The sequence below is a fragment of the Gymnoscopelus microlampas genome, assembly GCF_963454915.1.
Source record: "Gymnoscopelus microlampas genome assembly, chromosome: 6".
In the NCBI taxonomy this organism is placed as follows: domain Eukaryota; kingdom Metazoa; phylum Chordata; class Actinopteri; order Myctophiformes; family Myctophidae; genus Gymnoscopelus; species Gymnoscopelus microlampas.
The window spans coordinates 45,936,815-45,953,235 of record NC_139943.1 but is presented as its reverse complement, the minus strand read 5'-3'; the positions used below and the strand labels follow the sequence as shown (position 1 = coordinate 45,953,235).

Below are 16,421 nucleotides of genomic sequence, written 5' to 3'. Positions count from 1 at the left end.
ACAATGAAGATCAGGGTCAAAATTAAGATAGAAATGGGCAGATTTTCATGAAACTCGGGGAATGAACAGTATAGCCTCGGAGAGATGATTCACTTTTGGGTTGATATAGTCCGAGGTCAAGTTCACAACGAAAGTCAAGATCAGAATCCTGAATGGAGGGGTGAATATTCATGAAACTGGGTGTGATGATCAGATCAGTATGCTGCCTGAAGGCATGATTAACGTTTGCGTCTCAAAGGTCAAAGTCACAATCAAGTGTAAAGATTTTATGAATTTCAGGAACACAGACCCGTGTGGAAAAAGAGGCTGGTGCAGGCAGTGTATACCTCCTGAGATGCTTTAAAAAACGATCTTCATGTCTGCACTTGTTGACCATTTGATGCTAGTCATATTATCTTAATGATTTAGTTGTTGGCACAATGCTAAGTATTGTAATTTAGAGATACTAGATGTAGTACTTGTCATCCTAGTTAATGTAGTATGTTTTCTTAACACTCCAATTCCTTGACCACTTGCCGCCCTGTTGGTTGACTATAAAGTTCATCTCACCATAACACATTGTAAGTCAATCTGGTTAATTGTCTGCTAAATGAATACATTGAATTTGTGCTTTACACCTGGGACAATGAACTTTGCATATATTTTGTATCTGTATTTTTTTTTATCTCAGTATGGACACCCCACAGACATTTATGCTGACAGAAAATAAATATGTGATCAAATACATTTGCATGGATTTCCTTGAAACTGCAGGAACACAACCATATGACCAGATGCGTTTGATTCCAAATGGCATGTGTGACATTTTGGTGAGGTTGTCAATGTAATGACCCTAGTTTACCACCAGAGGAGGCTGTAGGTCTGGTTATTCAAAAAGTGAAGAAATGGGTTAAAACAGAGGTCTGCAACGTTTTCCAGCCCAAGGACCCCCAAGCTGGGAGAGAGATGAAGCAGGGACCCCCCATACATATTGCATATACAATTGTGTTGCAGATTCAACTGTTTCATAGATTTCATAGATAGTTGGATTCATGCTAAAGTGTATTTTCAGATACACAGTTAAATCCTCAATATTTAGTCAACTTGACCATTGGCTCTGTACTTGGTCTGCTCTTTTTTCCCTTACCAAATCTCCGAAAATAGCAGCATGAGGCGTTGTGAGTGTGTAGATCTGCAATTTTCGGCTAATGTCCCCCACCACACAAAGATTTTTGGCGGACCCCTGTAGTAACTCTGAGGACCCCCTAGGGGTCCTGGACCCCCTGTGAAGACCCCTGGGTTAAAATGAAGGTGTAAAACCCACAGATACTGGTCTTGTCTGCTGTAGGACCCCAAAAAATGATAGCAAGGAACACACGTCAGCAATGACCCAGAGCTATTGGTCCATCCTGGTTGCAACCCAACCTAATTTACTGTAGTGCATTCATGATGATAATGATGATGATGATTATAAGAATAACAATAAGAATAATTATCTGCCTGCTGACAGCAGCCGTGCTTTTAATAATTGAAAGCCAAAGAAAGGAATAATGTTCCTGAAAAGATGAGACAATTTGAATTAACAAAATCCTTCCTTGTAATGTTTTCCAAGGCTGTGTGGGAGTGTGTGTGTGTGTGTGTGTGTGTGAGGGAAACTGACTTGGCACAGAGCGTTCAGTCAAATAATAGGATTCCAATTATTGTATTTTTAACTCCAGCTCATTACCAAGTTTTTAGGGGGTTTTCAAGCAGCTGCTCTCTACCTCCTGAGCCACTGCCGTCCGTGTGATCTTTGACCATGACGGAACAAAATGATCTATTTAGGAGGTATAATAATAATATTTGAACATTGGTACGGTTAAATGTTTTGGGGATCAAGGTCATTGGTCATAATTTTAATTATTTTAATTATTTGAACCCATTAAAACCGGGAAAAGCATCTGTCATTTTAGATTTTAACCATTATTCTATACTATAGTATATTCAAAAATAGCAGCTCTACAGTACAAGCTCATAGCACAGCACCAAGTGCGTGCTATGAGCTTGTAGATCTGCCTTTTATATTTTTAATCGTGAAAATTCGTGAAAATCTTTGAATATATATATTTTTAAAACATTTTTAACTCAAATCTTTGCTTCTGAAGGATTCTGTCTTCTAAATCCTAACAGTTTAAAAAAAAGAAAAATAACTTATGTTGCTATAATATCAGTGGTTCTCAAACTTTTTTCATGTATTTGTACACGAACCCCCCCATCTCAAAATATTTTGTTCCAGGGACCCCCAGAAGCAAGGATTTTAGTTAAAAATGGATATATGTATATATATATATATATATATATTCAAAGATTTGCACACATTTTCAATTTTTTTCTCTCAAAAATAGCAGATCTACAAGCTCGTAGCGCGGCACTCGGTGCCGTGCTATGAGCTTGTATATCTGCTATTTTTGAATAGCCAAAGGAATCTAAAAAAGTACGCACATAATGGGTCATGGATTTATTTAGTCACCTTTTACCTTGGGTGACCTTGAAAAGGCCAAACACACGGTCACCGTACTTTAAAAAAAAAGAGGGCGTGGTTTGTTGTGCCTGTGTTCTCTGCTGTACTTATTTAAAGTAGCTATTACCGAACCTTCATTTGGCTGCAGGGCTAATAAGGTATTGCGAGACAGTCATTATTGAATCTTGAATCACCCTGAAACACATTTAAAATGAATTTCATGAATAATTAGTGTACTTTAATAGCTTACATTCTGTCCATGAGGGTGAACAAAAGAGGCAAGACAATCACACAGAGTCTTGAGGTACTTTTAAAGCCACAATCTGTGATTTCTTCACCTGGTTGGTAGTATATGCAGAACAGCAGGAACAATATAACTAAAACATAATCATTTGATAAGGTCCTGGGTTCGATTCCCACAGGGGACGCTGTGGGCGCTGGAGGCGTGTTCTCTCCTCCGCGTCATCAGTGCCCATACCCTATAGGTGGGGTTGGTGAAAGGGCCTACTCTGTGTGGAGTTTGCATGTTCTCCCCGTGTCTCCTAGGGTAGGTACCCTCACAAAAACATGCAGTAATCCTGGTCACTATACTGCCTCCCCCTGGTCAGCCGGGGCGCCTGATGGAGGGGAAAGGAACTGGTTGGAATAACGTGTTCCTTCCACGCGCTACGTCCTAGCAGGGAAACTCTCCCCTGTCAGGTGACAAGAAGGTCAGTTGGCTCTCATGCATTGAAGGAGGCATGAGCTCGGCCCTGGCCTCCCTAGGTTGGCAGAGGGAAGGTAGTGCCCAGGATTACGTAGACAATTGGCACATCCCTACCTCCCTCCTTTGTTGTGTCTGGGTAGTGCATGTGATGAAAATGTTTTGGCATTGTGTGTGTGTGTGTGTGTGTGTATGGAGATTTTTTGACTCATTCCTAAGCCAATAATTTGATGACCGGAGTTTCCTATTGACTGATGACTCAGGAATGCGACAAAAACGAATAAATCTCCATGAATTCTAGGCTTCATGGGGTGCGTAATTGATAGAAGTATAAGTGGGTGAGCTACTCGTTTAATGCCTTGTTGTGTCAATTATGTTTTGTGCAGGGAGTGGGACAGACTGGCCACAAATCACCACAAAGCCACAAATCAGGGTGGGAATGTGAATGACACGGGCCCCAATGTCTGTCCAAATTAACATCGAAATATCTATAGGGATCCATGGGGAAAAATAGTGTTTCTATTACATATAGTTCAATTTGGGGCACATGCAGAAGTGAAAGCGCTTTTAGAGGTTCACTATGTGTAGAGGCCCCAACATGCCATTCAAGTCCATTTGTTGTGCACACTGCTAGCAGGCCAAGAAAGTAAACCCATGAATATTTTGCACATATTTAGACTATATATATATTTACTTTTTATAACTTTAATCTCAGGTTGGAACGGGCTGAAACTTGTAAATGACTAACATGACGTCCAAGATTCAGCGTGGCTAATAAATGGGTCTGTCTGTGTTGTCTGTCAGTCTGTGTGTGGGCGCGTGTGTCTGGGGCTATAATCTCACAAACCGCCTGACCCATCAGCCCCGGATGTCTTACGCACACAACCAGTATAATGTAGTTATTTAAATGTAAAAGTTGTATTTTATAATGTAATGACACCTTGCCCAAATGCTGAGTCATTCGTCATATAGGTACTTCATAGGGGACTGACGTCATAGACAACCTCTGTCATGTTCCTGCGGAAACCATCAGCCCTGTTCTAATACTGTACATGGATAGGTCAGTGGAAGACAAGGGGAAATGATGATCCTGCCTTCTCTTCCCTTCCCTTTCTGTCTTTCACCCAGCATGTGCAGTGACACAGTGGAGTTCATTGTCCCCAGGCAGGGAGCAGATTCCACTAGATGCTTTAATTGGAGTGCCATCACGTTGGGAACAGATTAGGCTGAGTGTCACAGACATCTTTCAAGACTTGCCAACACATCCTATGAATTGCCCCTGTATGTGTGTGTGCGTGCGTGTGTGAGAGAGAGAGAGAGAGAGAGAGAGAGAGAGAGAGAGAGAGAGAGAGAGAGACAGAGGAAGAGAGAGAGAGAGAGAGAGAGAGAGAGAGAGAGAGAGCGAGAGAGAGAGAGATATTAGCTGTGAAACATACTACTGTACAGATACAGCATTAGTTTGTAGATCCTGCACACAAGACACCACACAATTCCATCTGGTTTTGCTTGTTATTGTTTTATTATGATGTCATCATAGCCTCATTATTGCACGCACCATTGTAACACTGCACTATTGCTTTGTGACTGGCCAGTTCCAGAGTTCAAATAGACTGTGGCTCGACTTTTTACCACACAAACACACAAAAAAAGATTATGCCTCGTTTCGAAGCCCAGGGCCTTGAGTAGGACTAAACATTCAATTGTTAGAGCTAATAACAGAGACCATTGTGAAGAACACTGCACTTGGCACAGGTTGAATAAAGGGAAGAAGTCTGTAGAGAATCGAGTTTAAAGCCATTTAAGAGGCCTAATAATTTTTGGTGCTTGAGATGCCAAGCTAACTGCAGTGCAAGTAAATCGAGGCATCTCAAAGCCATGCATTCGCAGGAGCTCTCCACTTCCTTTGTCTACCTTCCCCTCTTATCCTTTTTTCCCATCTCCTCGAGGCCACTGCCTTGGCTTGTGTTGGCAGCGGGCACTCAGAACTCAAGCGCTAACAATCTGTTGGCCTAGTTTAGGTGGTCTTGGCGACGCGACAGCAAGTTTCACACACAGTGTGAAATGAGGTGAACAGGGGTGGCAGGGGTAAGGTTGAGAGAGGTGAGGGGTAGTGAGAAAGAGAGGGACACTGGGAGAGCGAGACAAGACAGACAGACAGGTCTGCGGATTAACCAAGAGGAGAGCCAGGGTTAAGTGCTCTAATTGTGTCGCCATTAAAAGTTGGTATTGGAGTGTTGGACCTTACGCACGGCCAAGTCCCTATCCCTCAGCAGTCAGCGCCAATTTGAATTGGAACCAGCAGCTCCCACTTTCCCTTTACTTTTGCAGGACATTGATGGGCATTTTCGTTGTTTTCAGTGTACTGAATCATTAATGAGTTCACTAAAAAAGATTTGTTCGCCAAAATCGTTCAGTGCTTGACGGACTGACCTAGAGTCCCACTCACTGAACTGAAACTCAAATCCAATGGTCAATTCAACTGGTCCAACTAGTGAACAGAACAAAACTTGGATTCATTCTGCAGCCGACCGTCTCCTTGTGTTATGGGATCTCACGGTCTTCGGGGGGACTCACAGTAAAAGGAACTGAGGCTGTGCATACTTATTCACTGAATTTTTGTCATTCATATTTATTCATGTAAATTCACACATTTTAATGCTTGTCATAATTTTCTTGATATTCATATACAGTATGTTTTGTTCTTCCATAAATTACAGACTCATATTTTGTTTGATTGTTAGGCTACTTGGCTCTATACGCTGCTCGTGATGCGTTGCTTTGTACTGTATCTGTGTTGCTGCTGTGGCAAAGTAATTTCCCTCCGGGATCGGAGTCTATACACACGAATGAGTGCTCAAATCATTTGTTTGCCAGGACTGGGTGAGAGAGGATCCCGGATCAGATTTCGTTCACTGAACAAAATAGTCAACAGTCCATTTATAGGGATACACAGTCCCTGAGTCAAAGACCGAATCAAAAATGTTCAGTGAATAAGATCATAGTTTCATTCAATGAATGATAAGTTGTTTCGTTCACTGACTCAAGTCATTTGTTTGAAGGGATACAGTCAGTTACTGAGGGGGGATATCCATGATGAACAGAGCCAGCCCTTTCTCGAGCAGCTCATTGGAGCCAATTTTCTTGTGCACGCTGCTTAGGATTAATAGCCACTGGCTATTAATTGCTTGTATTTGTTCAGCTAATCAAAACTTGAAATGAGCCTACATATTCAGGAAGTGATTTAGTTAATTTTGTTCACCCAAAAGAATAGTTATTTCAAACAAATTGATCGTGAATGACACAACACTACTCCCCAGGGGCAGTGCCGGCCTTGTCCGACAAAATGGACATTCCGGCAACAGATGTGGGAGCGGTTGTCTGTAGCAACCTGCCATGCGGGGAGTATCTTGTGGGAGCAGGGTTCGGCCAATGAAGAGCTAAGCCTCCTGCTAACAAAGCCAGCGAATCTCTGGGATGCTTTAAGCTTCCAGGAGAAGCGGCTGTGACTTCTGGGCCGTGGGAGTTCTTTACATAATCCAACACTCTGCTCTGCTGCAGCATTCTCTCTCCCTCTCCCCTCCTTGTACCTAGTGTGTGCGCGCGCACACACATGCACACACATGCACACACACATGCACACACGCACACGCACACACACACACACACACACACACACACACACACACACACACACACACACACACACACACACACACACACACTCTCACTCACACACACACACACACACACACACACACACACACACACACACACACACGTCTTCAAACTACTGCAACTCTCCCCCAACTCCATCTCTCAATTCACGTTCTCTCTTTCTCCTCTTTCATTTTCCAATTCATTCCTCGCTCTGTCGTTTGGTGCGTTAATCTCCCAGGGTGCTTTTGGGACAGGGACCTGTACCAAGAAGGTGGAGGTTCGGTGAAAAGCCCTGTCCATCTGCCCAGCTTAAAACACAAGACAAAAACCAGAACAGGACCGGGGTGCTTCAGAGTGCTGTGGCTACCGGCCACGCTTCAGAGGGAATGCAATCTTCACGGCAAATATCAAAGTCTGATGAAACATTCTGATATAGTATATCAAGCACGGTAACAGCAGTCATACCTCTGTTCGTCTGAGCAAACTGAACAATTTCAGATAAATATATGTAGGTTTTAGCCACAACTTGTTAGAGTAAAGAAAAAGAAACCTGGCAGAGGGAGTCAGGCTCATGATGTAAATCATGGCATACTGAACTGCACGCACCTCCTCTCTGCTTGTTCTTGTGGCTGTCACAAGCAGTTTTGTCTCTTTGTGACATCACTTGATCTTTTTTTTGTGATTTTGTGCGTTTTCCTACATTGCTCCATTCTTTCACAGCCACATTGCATCATTTTCTCCTCTAAGAGGCTTTTCAGTCACATTTCTGATCGTGTATAGAAGGAGAACCGGATCGCGCTTTGGAGGGTTTGATAGATGCGAAGCATCTTCTGACGTCCTCCCGTTGGCCACACTAATACGGCAGCTGATGGTTGTGTACTCTTTGTGTATGGCTTCCTCGCGCAAGCCTCTCAGGGATTTACCAATTGCCAGCTGCTACTCTGTGCCTCCCAATAGGCCAATATCAACAGATTTAGCACATACACACACATGGTGTGTGTAAACTGTACACCTCGAGTCGCAGAGTCAGTGACTTTGTCTTAACGCTGTGTGAGATTCTCATCCCCCATCCCTCTCTTGTTTGGACAAGTTGTAAGCTTGTAGTTTCATACTTAGTTCGGTTGCGCCACCGGCATGTGACTAAGTATGAATCAGGCCTAAGAAACAACAAGGGGAGGAAATCAGTTCTTTATGTCTGCACAGTTGAGCAGATGCTGTGAATAATTAGTTCAAAGTGGTAGTTTGATACATATCTTGAAATAGCCTTTCCCCCTAAAACACGACTTTATAGTTGGTGGTTATCACATTATATCACCAGTGTCAGGATCCTTGTATCTTGCGTATAATTTCCTGTTATCCTTGTACTTTTATTGTGTAGTATTGTTCCTAGTGTTTCCTGTCTGCCCTAGTGTTTGCTACCTGTCTTGTCTCTCCGCCCTGTGATTACTTGTTTCTCCACCTGTGTCCTGTTATCTCCCAGCCAATCCCTGTGTTGATTGTAGTTATGTTTCACCTGTGTCTTGTTAGTCTGTGTCTATTTAAACCTCCCTGTGTTCAGTGTCCCCTTGTTAGATTATAGTTCATTTCATGGTGTGTCCTACCCTAATGTCAGTTTGTATGCTTAGTTTATGAATAAATCTTCATTGAACCTTCTCTGCCTGCCTGGTTCTGCACTTGGGTCCAAAACTTGTCTCATATCGTGACAACCAGACTAGATATTCTTTGTCGAAAATAGTTTTACAATCACTACAAAATTGTTGGTTTGCACCTCCATACTGTATATTATCTGTTTAAACGGTATGGACAACATCCGGACCCCTTGCATCAGCTCATTAGCGTGCATATGAATGCACCTGCTAATGTCAGCCAGAAATCTCCCTCCACTACTGATTTTGATATTAAAAGAAGGAAGTTGGGTGGAGAATCATCACACAATTTCAGGATTCACTGTAGCTCTGTCCACATTCTCTCACGTAAACAATCAACATAGGTTGTACTACTAAGTTGGGCGATGTTGCCTTCGTAGGCTACACATGTAATTTGAGGCCACTTTTACATTTAGCAAAACAAGGATTTAGGATTAGAGTCATACTGCAGATCTCTGGCTCACGTCTACGGGCAACCTCTATCAGGAGCGCTACCAAACGCACATTAAGGCACATAGCCATACTCAAAACATCACATACTGTATCTACGGGACACAATAGACACGGCCAAACCACCCTCCTTGCTGGTTGAAGAAAATTCAGTGTGTATTCATCAAAATAGACTGCTACAAAAATGTTTTTTTTACTTCAATTTACGCTCAAATAATTTGAGTGAATTAACAATTTGCCAAATAAGACACCAATTTCCTTTGTTTAACGAACAATCACGGTACTAGTCTCACGTTGCCAGCCGATTAGAGATCTCCACCTACCAATGCGTCTGGTGGAGTGTTGGCCGAGAACGGCCCTCTAACAAACTGCTTTGGAAACCAATCCTGTCACCGTCACAATATGAAGGACCTGTTCTGCAATACAGATAGTAGTTAATAGTTTCCACACAGTTTTTAGTAACAAAAGCTTGGACATCGTCCTCAGTCTCTATGAGCGAAGCATTTAGAGACTGACTTGTGAGTCTATTCGGACTGTAAATACCGTTTTGATTGCGAAACGAGTGCAATTTAATGTGCTTTTCAGCCTGTTATCATTTCTTGTCATCACAGCGAGATGGTAGTTTGAGCGTGGGAGTGAACACACTAGCCCCTTTGGTGAGCACAGGTCTGGATCTATATGGCCATTTTCAATAAAGGGATTCCAGGATTTGAAGTAGAAAACAAAACAAAACATCTGTATCAAAAGCAAGACATAATCACCCACAAACAGCCACAATGGGTGTCTTTAAACGGACCTATGACAGGATGCAAAGCACATCTACCACGATGACAGATCAATTCTCATCCAGAGAGAAAAAAACAACAACGGATGTTTCTGCCACAGTATTGAGTCAACTAGAAGCTCGCCCCCGCTACGCGGGGGCTCGCGTCTAGCCCGCGGCCACGCCCACGTAGCGCCCACGGCCACTTGGCAACTCATATAAGTGGCGTAGCGTCATGAGGGTCAGTGGGGCCGTGGCTCGGTCAGTGAAGACCCTGTAGTGCGGATGATATGTGGCATAGAGGGGCAGATTGCAAATCCCCAGAGGAAACATCCGTGGGCTACCATTGGTTCAGCGATGTGTGCGGTCGCCCTGCGGCCCCTCCTCCTCCACCAATGTGCAGTATTGAGAGCCCTGACGTCACAACAATTGGAGCGATGGGCACTGCACTGTGGTTGGTTAGGGTACACCTAGGGCCCAGGTAGAACCCAGTTAAAGCCTGCATGGGCAAACCCAGGTAGGACCCGCCTTGGTCCCACATAAACATGGGTAGTTGGGGCCCACCTAAGGGCCAGGTAGAAGCTACTTATAGCCTGCATGGGCATCGCAGTTGGGACTGAAGTGGATGCCGCTGACATTGCTGACATGGGGTCCATATGGTTTAGCCCACCTTGAAACCATATGGGAACTACGCTGGCATGCTGGCTGTAATGCAAACGCTGCATCATACCTGCAGTGTGTAGTTTGATGTTGTGTGTGTAGCAGATATACCTGCAGTGTGTAGATCAATGTCCATATGAAAGTCAATGCCCAGCAGTGTTTTTGTTCCCCAGCAGAGTTTCTAGTGTCTCTGTCTCTCTCTGGAAGAGGTTGCACATGAACTCTGCAGCCGCACTGAGGCGCTCCAACACAAACACTCTGACATTAAGCTGCTTCACACAACAAACATCAGCACGACACTGCTGTTTGTCCAAAAGACACAATATCTCCTCTCCCACCGACGTCATGTGTTCATTTATCGACAGCCGTACAGACTCCTTTTGACACATTTTACCTCGTTTATCCAGCTCTCACTGACTCATCGGGCTGTTATTTTGCTGCGATCAAGTCAACGATGTGAGAGATTAGCTATCACAGACGGACGGACAGGGGGTGAAACAGTCTTGCGCCATGCCTTTCGGCCTGGCGGAGACAATAAAAAAAGGAAAGTAAAGGAAATGAGCATTTCTGCAACAAAAGTAGTCAACAAACTATACTATGAAAACATGGGCCACATTGTCAAAGAATGTAAGAAAGAGGCAGTCATGTAGAAAATAGCCGATCTACAAGCTTACAAAGCCTCTCAACGTGAGGCGTTTTGAGCTTGTAGATCGGCTATTTTCACAATATGTACTTGTGGAACGGAGTCAAACAGAATGGGGGGGTCCCCAGATCAAGTACGTTTATTTGGGGGGGGGGGGGGGGGGGGGGCGGCGTGAAAGGGTTGATAAGCACTGCTGTAATTGGAGCGAAATTATCTGAAATTACTACATGACCATAATGCAGCCTAACATGCGTTGCACGGGGCGGTCCTGCCATTACGTTAGTTACTGTAGTTGCTGTGGACCTACATAGTTCTCCAGAAGACACACACAAACATATACCATCTACAATGGACTAACTGAGCAGCAATATTGACATTCACCACACGAACGTGCATTGTTGACAAAGTGATTGCACAGCCGCTGCAGGCATGACAACCACGTTAGCGTTAGCGACATGGCAGCTATCACAGCGCCCTGTCCGTCGTCGCTGGGACTAACTGTGATGGCTACAGCAGTAACAGCAAGCTGTCTGCGATGCCATTGTCTGGAGACTGCTCTTAGCGTGACACGACCAATGAGAGTGAGCGCTGTAGTTGTTGCTAAGATACGGTGGCGTCTCTGCCCCATAGCTTGTAGATCTCTCACGCATGATTGGCGTAGGCTGCGTTGCCAGGTCTGACTGTTTGTATAAGCGATTTTGGGCTTATTTGGGTGCACTTTTGGGCTCGTTTCCATAGACCACGGCAGCGCTTATTTCTTTCCCGTGACCGATGTGGCAAAAAAAGTGCAAAACGAACCATCCGGAAGTAAATTGCGAGATGAAATATATAGCACTTTTTGATTATTAGAGAAGGAGACACATGTGAAGGTTGAAAATGAAAGGTAGTAGATTATATAGTTTTTCATGAGGGATTTTTGTAGCAAGTTGTGAGAGAATTGGGCCACTCCTGTGGGCGGGGGGCTGATTAGAACCATTGGGGTTTGGGAAGGAGACGCTCTCTGTTTGAGTGGAAAGATGATTCCTATTATTATTATTTTTTTAATGTTTTTTTTTGTTTGTTTTATACACGTCGGCATTCTAGCCATTCTAAGCTATCCAACTCAAAGTTTCACCCACACTCATTCTAGGGTTATAATACTGTCAATGTTGTGCTGTTTAAACCATCAGGATTATTATTTACAAATGTACAGATGCACCGTAGAAATGCACACGCAATCAGTTATAACAATGAGACCTACAAAAAAGCAAGGTGAGAAATTGAATAAAAACATTGTGGGATATTGCAGGTGAGGTGGGTGGAGCCAGGACTCCAGCGACCCCTCCCCCACCTCAATACCCCCGTCAATAACCATGACTGAGTGTGTGTCTCTATATACACAGCATCATAACAAAGCTATCAAAAAAAGAAAGGCTCCAAAAAATTCCTCCTAGAAACTTTTTTTTTTGTTCTTTTGTTTCTCTACTTACAATATTTTTTCCCTGTATATGTACATCCATAGAAAATAATTTAATCATAGTTACACACTTTCTACATACGTGAAACGATACAGTTCTAGTCCACGAGGATGTCGTTTGTTTCTGTGCACGCGTGCGCGCGCGCGCGCGCGCGCGTGTGTGTGTGTGTGTGTGTGTGTGTGTGTGTGTGTGTGTTTGTGTGTGAGATGTGAGTGTGTTTGTGTATGTAGGATTGGGAACGATGGTGCAATGGGGACATCGTTCTTGGACGGACTAACAGTCTTAGATGGTTCGGGTTTGGAGAGCGGGGTTAGGGTGTGATCACAGGGAGGAGGTGGTTGAGTCGACGATTTCTCTGCCGTTGCACACCGTCGGAACGTAGTGGGCGCTCACAGAAGCTGATAGACATGGAGAAAGAGAGAGGAAGGCGGAAGATAATCATGCACACCAGTGTACCAAATATAAGCATTTTGGGTTGACGTGAAATCTTGATGCAACGTTTTTTATTACATTTTTTCTTACACAAAACTTATTCTGACCCTTTTGAATCCTGCACCTGACAAATAAAATATGAAAAAAACTAAAACTAAGCATTTTTTTTTTTAAAATAAACAAATAAAAACTAGCAAATCTGGTCTAAAAACAAATTCAAACTAACTGAATTAGAAAAAAAAGAAAATCTAAACGGACTAAAACTAAACTATGATGAAAAATCCAAAACTATTATAACCTGGGTGCAGTGTTGATTTTGACAGCAAATTATGATTTAGTTTTAGTCATAGTCTTTTGAATAAGATTCCATTTCGTTTTAGTCATATTTTAGTCATCTGAAATGTTTAAATTTTTGTCTAGTTTTAGTCGACTAAATATCATAAGGTTATAGTTGACTAAAATGTATTTTGGCGGTGCCTTGATGGCGTCGTAATGGCTGATTTTACACTTGGTTGCATACTGAAAATAGCTGATCTACAAGCTCACAATGCGCCTTTGTGAGCTTGTAGATCTGCTATTTTCAGAGCGCAACACCCTTGCGCAACCAAACATAAAATGACTTGTCTTTTAGTTCTACTAGTTCTACTCTCTTCTCTTCTAGTCCCTCACTAACATTTTAGTCTAGTTTTTATTTGTTGACGAAATTGTCAATATATTTAATCTTAGTTTTAGTCATCGTAGCTTAATTTTTTTTTGTTTTCGTCAGTGAAAAAAGGTAGTCGACGAACATTTTCCGTCATAGTTTCAGTCGACAAAATCAACACTGCCTGGGTGTGACCTACCATGGGAAGCATACGTGGTGTTGGCTCCACTGACACTGAAGCGGTTGATGTTGAGCCTGAGGCTGGTCACATTCTTCTGGGGCTGGAACATGATGATGTGGACCTTGGGAGCAAACATGCAGCCCAGGACCACGAAGCCACTGAGACTCACTGAGATACACATGGTGGTGGTCTGAACCTGGAGGAGGAGAGGGACCAACGATGGGGAAGTCAAGTCACGATACTTCAAACTTACGAGGAAGCCCTTAACCCATTCAATCTGGGAACGCATGTACAAATGTCTTCCAAATCCTAACTGGTTTCTGAAAAACCCATGTTGCTATATCAGTGGTTCTCAAATTTATACAAGATATACAAGCTTGTATATCTGCTATTTTTGATTAGCCAAAGTATGAAATAATGTCTAAAATGACACAGATGACACAAACTAACTGCCTGACACAGAACTCCATATATGGGCATACAAGGGACACAGACAGGCAGATACAGAAATCTCTATATATGGGCATAAAGGGAACATAGACAGACGGGTGCAACGGGTACTCTGACAACGGGTACAATGGGTATTGTATAACCGGGTGGGGCATGCATTTCCAACTTGCATTGTTCGCGACTTGCATCGTTCCCGAGTAGGCCGGTGCCCGTTCTACAGTAGTCAGGCTAAACTCACGGATATACTAGTGTTAAAATGCTAAATTCATCAATTTCCTTGCTGCCAAGGGTGATACTGATAACAGTACACTTTATAATGATAAAACTATATTCCCATCATCCCTTTTGGAGTTACAAAATGCTTTATCCATAATATATGATGAATGAAACCCAATGAGAAATATATTAGATAACAAATACATCCACCAATTCTCTCATGGGACCGTTGAGTGAGAGAATAGTCGTTTATAAACCAGAGTTTATCAATTATGTGTGGATCAATAAAGTCAGCAGGGACCACAAAGGCCAAACTTTGTTGTGTCTCAAAGGAAGTTTTAACTTGAGTTTCAAAGATTTATGGTGCTATTAAACCGTTTGCTGGCTAAACACAAAAAGACTGGTATAATCAAAATGAAATGTCTCCTTCTAGGTATTGACTGCCGGCATAGACAGGTGTATCCTTTCAAGTTGTTTTTCTATGGCCTTCTATGGATTTGGTTTTAACTCACCACTGACGTTATTTGGTGTTGGGCCATTAATACCAAGCAAGATAGTAAGATCTGCAAAGTAACTAGTTACTAAAGTTTTTTAGTAACAGTAAAAGTACACTAATTGTCTCTGAGATGTAGTGGAGTAGAAGTAAAAGTATTGAAAACTGGAAATACTCCAGTAAAGTAAAAATACCTCAAAATTGTACAGTACTTAAGTAAATGTACTTAGTCACTTTACACCACTGGTGTGCAGTGCACTTGATGCAATTATCCAGGTTCATATTTTGACATACTGTTGTCACAGTTCAACTCAGCAACATGGTTCAGTCATTGAGTCTGCGCTTGTCGTATGAAATGTGCTACATAAATAAATGTGACTTGACTTGACTTGACTTGCTTGTCCCATTGTGGACCCCAGATAAGTAAGACGCCACAGTGAGTTACTGCAGGTTGTTACAGGGGCAGTCAGAATGCGAGTTTCACTATTTTGGTGATCTCTGTCAACATGCTGCTAAATTGCTCGCCTTACGCCTTTCAGAGAGTCCACTATATCTTGAAAAGTGCTTCTCATTTTCTGCCTGGCGCTCTACCGTGGCGATTAATCTGACATTGATTCCAATTGCACAGGGCACGTCTAACATCACATTGGGTTGGTGACTTTGTTCTGCAATGTGGACTGTGTGCCGCATAGCTTATCTGAGACTATGCTGGGTGGAGTTTGCTATAAATCAATGCAAATTTGGTCCCATCCGACTGGTGCATATGAGTAGTCCTATCAAGTACATTTTCAGTGGGTGCTTGACTTTCTCGGAATTGGCGCCTGTGTGTGTGTGTGTGTGTGTGTGTGTGTGTGTGTGTGTGTGTGTGTGTGTGTGTGTGTGTGTGTGTGTGTGTGTGTGTGTGTGTGTGTGTATGCGTCTGTAATTGTCTGGCACATAACAATAAAAGGCTTATTTTCTATTGTTGCATTTGCATATATGGCATCTCTTGAAACACAAATCCATTAAACAAATGAGAGAGAAAGAGAACGAGAGAGACAGAGAGAGATTTTGTGTGTGTGTGTGTGTGTGTGTGTGTGTGTGTGTGTGTGTGTGTGTGTGTGTGTGTGTGTGTGTACGGGATTGTCTCTTTTATGGTGATCAGAGGAACTGCCCTTGCATTTGCAGCCCTCTCTCTGGTCCTTTGATACTGTGTGTGTGTGTATAAGTGTCTGTACACTGTGCAAGCATCTGTATATGTGCACTTGAATGGATACATGTGAGTGAGTGGTGTATATTTATTTATGGTCTTGTCGTGAATGTATGCATTGACCCGAGAAAACCAAATTCCCTTGTGGATAATAAAGCACATCTCGTTCACATTCGTCCTACCGGGGAAACTCCCCCCTGTCAGATGACAAGAAGGTCAGTTGGCTCTCATGCATTGAAGGAGGCATGAGCTCGGCCCTGGGCTCCCTAGGCTGGTGGGGTGAGTGTAGCGCCCAGGATCACTTAGAAAATTGGCACCAGGTGAAAAAAGGGTTACAAAATCATGGGATAAAAAAAATG

The 16,421-nt window shown here is 43.0% G+C and overlaps 1 protein-coding gene across 1 annotated transcript in view; it reads right to left on the bottom strand.

Annotated features, from left to right (window-relative positions):
- Nucleotides 1-12,779: 12,779 nt before the first annotated feature.
- Nucleotides 12,780-16,421, bottom strand: part of grm3 (glutamate receptor, metabotropic 3) — a gene marked incomplete at both ends in the record, with an annotated part of 34,626 nt that continues 30,984 nt past the window's right edge. Inside the window, 2 exons of the mRNA XM_084060174.1 lie at nucleotides 12,780-12,856; nucleotides 13,733-13,910. Coding sequence (XP_083916300.1) covers nucleotides 12,780-12,856; nucleotides 13,733-13,910 — 255 coding nt within the window. The remainder of the gene's footprint in view (nucleotides 12,857-13,732; nucleotides 13,911-16,421) is intronic.